This window comes from Alligator sinensis, unplaced genomic scaffold (genome assembly GCF_000455745.1).
Source record: "Alligator sinensis unplaced genomic scaffold, ASM45574v1 scaffold872_3, whole genome shotgun sequence".
NCBI lineage: Eukaryota > Metazoa > Chordata > Crocodylia > Alligatoridae > Alligator > Alligator sinensis.
The window spans coordinates 1,705,320-1,708,609 of NW_005842137.1; the positions used below are offsets into that span (position 1 = coordinate 1,705,320).

At 48.8% G+C, this 3,290-nt stretch overlaps 1 protein-coding gene across 4 annotated transcripts in view; it reads right to left on the reverse strand.

The window, feature by feature from the left end:
* The window catches only part of LOC102381144 (patatin-like phospholipase domain-containing protein 1), a 13,146-nt gene extending 10,805 nt beyond the window's left edge, over positions 1-2,341 (reverse strand). For all 4 annotated transcript variants that reach the window (XM_006025274.1, XM_006025276.1, XM_006025275.1 and 1 more), the window contains exon 1: positions 1,966-2,341. In XM_006025274.1, the coding sequence (XP_006025336.1) occupies positions 1,966-2,170 (205 nt within the window). In that variant the 5' untranslated portion in view covers positions 2,171-2,341. The remainder of the gene's footprint in view (positions 1-1,965) is intronic.
* Between the last annotated feature and the right edge of the window lie 949 nt (positions 2,342-3,290).

Here is a 3,290-nt window from a genome sequence, read left to right on the forward strand (position 1 = left end):
TGTACTAAATTAGCCCTTAAGGCAGAGAATGGAGACACCCGAGATCAGGAGTGTGAGATCTGATTTGGGAAGCCCTGAGGCAGCCTCCCTTTTAAAAAAAAAAGATAACTATATTAAGGCATGGCAGGAGAGAAGGGGAAGGTGCTCAAGACAGCCAGAGTAGACAAGGGCAGAGAGGGCTCCAGGTGCATCATGGCCACCCCTGGAGTTAAACCCCGTTACATGAGGTGTGTTGGCCAGGAAGAAGGCCATACAGGAAGGTTACAGGAGCAGCCCCATAAGCAAGTGAGGATTGGTGGTTATATGCTTGCTCCATCAGTGTTTTAACTTGCCTAGGAGTGGGGCCAGGGTCTAAGTAAGGACCAAAGGCCAGGAGGGCCACAGCCAGAGATGTACGCGGTCAGGGAGCCTGCAGCCCAGGAAGGGGCTGGCTGAGGCAGTGACATCTGAATTAAGGGGGGTCTTTTAAAGGAAGGAAAGTCTGGGAGGTAAAGAAGACCCATGGGGTGAGTGTTAGAGGACAGGAGAAAGTGCAAGAACCAGAGGGGGCTTGTGGGGTGCACAAAATAGAGATGCTCAGAATGGGCAGCCTTAGAGATCTGCACAGGGGACACCTAGGAAGCCCAAGAGTGGGAATCTCCTGGTCCTGGGTAAGATCTGAAACTGCACTCTTCCAGGGGCTGGTTAATGTGGTGGGGCCAACTGTGGCAGGGTAGCCTCTATAAAATGCCACACGTTGCCACCTCCAGGAAAGGTGAGTATGGGGTGCCTGAAAACCCCAACTTTCACTGCCGTTTGGGTTATTCTGTGGCAGGAAAAAGGCTAGGGGAGCACATCCCAAAAGAAGAGCACTTACTTGATGGAAGCAAAAAGATGAAAACCCTATGGCAAGTGTGAACTAAGGTATGGAGGGGGGATGTGACAGGGCTCTTAGCATGTCTGTCACTTGAAGAGGTGAAGAGGCTGCTTGAGAAGCAGGCTGCAGGTATGGCAGGGGCCAACTGGAGAGCCACCTGGTCAGAAAGGGACTGGGCTTAAAGCACACAAGTTTAGGGCCTGAACTGGCTAAGGAATTTGGCCATGAAAGCCACAGAGAGAGGAGCTCCTGGGAAACATCTGAGCTGTGGATAAGCAACTCTGGAAGTATCATCTGCGAGGCATAGGCGTGCTGTCAGGGGTGGGTGGAGCCATGTAATTTGTTTTCAAGGCAGGGAGCAGAGACACCTGAGGTAAAGAATGTGAGATCTGACTTGGGAAGCTCTGAGGCAACCTCTCTTTAAAAAAAAAAAAAAAAAGGTAAATGCATCAAAGCATCACAGGCGAGGAGAAGGAAAGAGGGCCCAAAGAGAGCCAGACAAGACAAGGACCAAGGGGCTTCCACGTGCATCATGGCCACCCCTGGAGTTGAACCCTGTTACACCATGGCAAAACCGAGAACTCAACCCAGTTCTCCTAAATAAGTTGCCTTCCTTAATCGCAAAGCAATCCCCCTTTCCTCTGCTTTCACTTAGCACCTTATGTCTAGACTAAAACCAGCACCTAGGCATTCATTAAAGCAGGACTGTCAATGAGGGGAAGCTGAAGCATTGCAACTGAGGAAAACATACTGTGATACCAAAGGGAAGCAGTGTCACCATCAGATCTATTTGCTGAGTAGCTAGCACGCACGCACGCACCCATAGATTTCAGTCAAGTTTGAATTAACATTATTTCTATAACATTAATTCAAACTTGACTCAAATGTGTGGGAGCGTTTGTTACCATACATGCTGTAGTACGTGCGCTCTGCAGTTACGGGTATTGGATTAAAAACTGATATTCAGGAAAATGGACTAGATAATCTCTACTGGTCCTTCCAGTCCTATGCCTTTGATCCAGTCAGTAGTTAGACCATTCTAAATGAAGCGCTAGAGGAAGTCACATTTAATGGTATACCAAACAAACTAAACCATTCATCCACCTTACCTTTGTTGCCCCCACACGCCAGTACTGCAGCTGCAATTGCTCCGCTCGATATTCCAAAGAATTTGGCTGCTGATCCCAGCATCTCAGGTGCTAATTCCTGCAGGGCCTGAATAACTCCTAGCTCATAACCGAGGATAAATCCACAGCCACAAAAGCTAACAGACTGTGCAGGGGAGCCAACGCCGCCTTGATGTGCCTCATCCATTCCCACTCGCAGGAACTCAATCAGTGCATGGATCTGAAGGCAGAGGCTGGGAGGCTCTGCGCACTGCTACACAGCACACCGCTTGCTAGCTGCTGGAGTGTGCTAAGCAATCGTACTGTCTTCAGATCTCTAGGACCATAAATGACAGCTGTGAGCAGAGCTGTGACAGGGTTTAAGGCTAGGATTTTTTATATGATACTACTTATTTAAATTACTCTCTGCAGTAGTTCCAAAAACACCCCGTAAGTTAGTAAACACCAGGGCTAAAACAACCCACTCATGGAATATATCAGTCAGTCCTGTAAGGTATTCTGTAATACCCATTTACTTGGCAAGTAGTATGGTGGCATTTGTGCTTTATTTCGAAATTTACCCTAAGCTATAATTACTACAGGCAACACACCTTTCTTATTCTGGTACATTCAGTATCACAAGCTAAGTACTGCCAGCACCTTACCAGGCAGTCTTTCATTTGGCAAAAACATACAGCTGTCTCAAGCAATGCATTTGGTAACTCAAAGAAACAGTCAAACTTTGCATTTCAGTGAGCTCTCCTTACATTGAGAGTCTGGAGCCTGACCCAAACAACTCACCTGTAATCGCCTTTAAGTCGGCAGGCCCGGATGAGCTCCATCCAAGGGTGCTGAAGGCACTGGCCGACATCATTGCAGAGCCACTGGCGGGAATAATCGAACGCTCGTGGCGCATGGGCCAAGTCCCGGAGGACTGGAAAAGGGCCAGTGTGGTCCCCATTTTCAAGAAGGGGAGGAAGGAGGACCCGGGCAACTATAGGCCAGTCAGTCTCACCTCCATCCTTGGCAAAGTCTTTGAAAAAATTATCAAGGCTCACATATGTGAGAGCCCGGCAGGACAAATTATGCTGAGGGGAAACCAGCACGGGTTGGTGGCAGGCAGATCGTGCCTGACCAGTCTAGTCTCTTTTTATGACCAGGTTACGAAACGCCTGGACACAGGAGGAGGGGTGGATGTCGTATACTTAGACTTCAGGAAGGCCTTTGATACAGTATCCCACCCCATACTGGTGAACAAGTTAAGAGGCTGTGACTTGGATGACTACACAGTCCGGTGGGTGGCGAATTGGCTAGAGGGTCGCACCCAG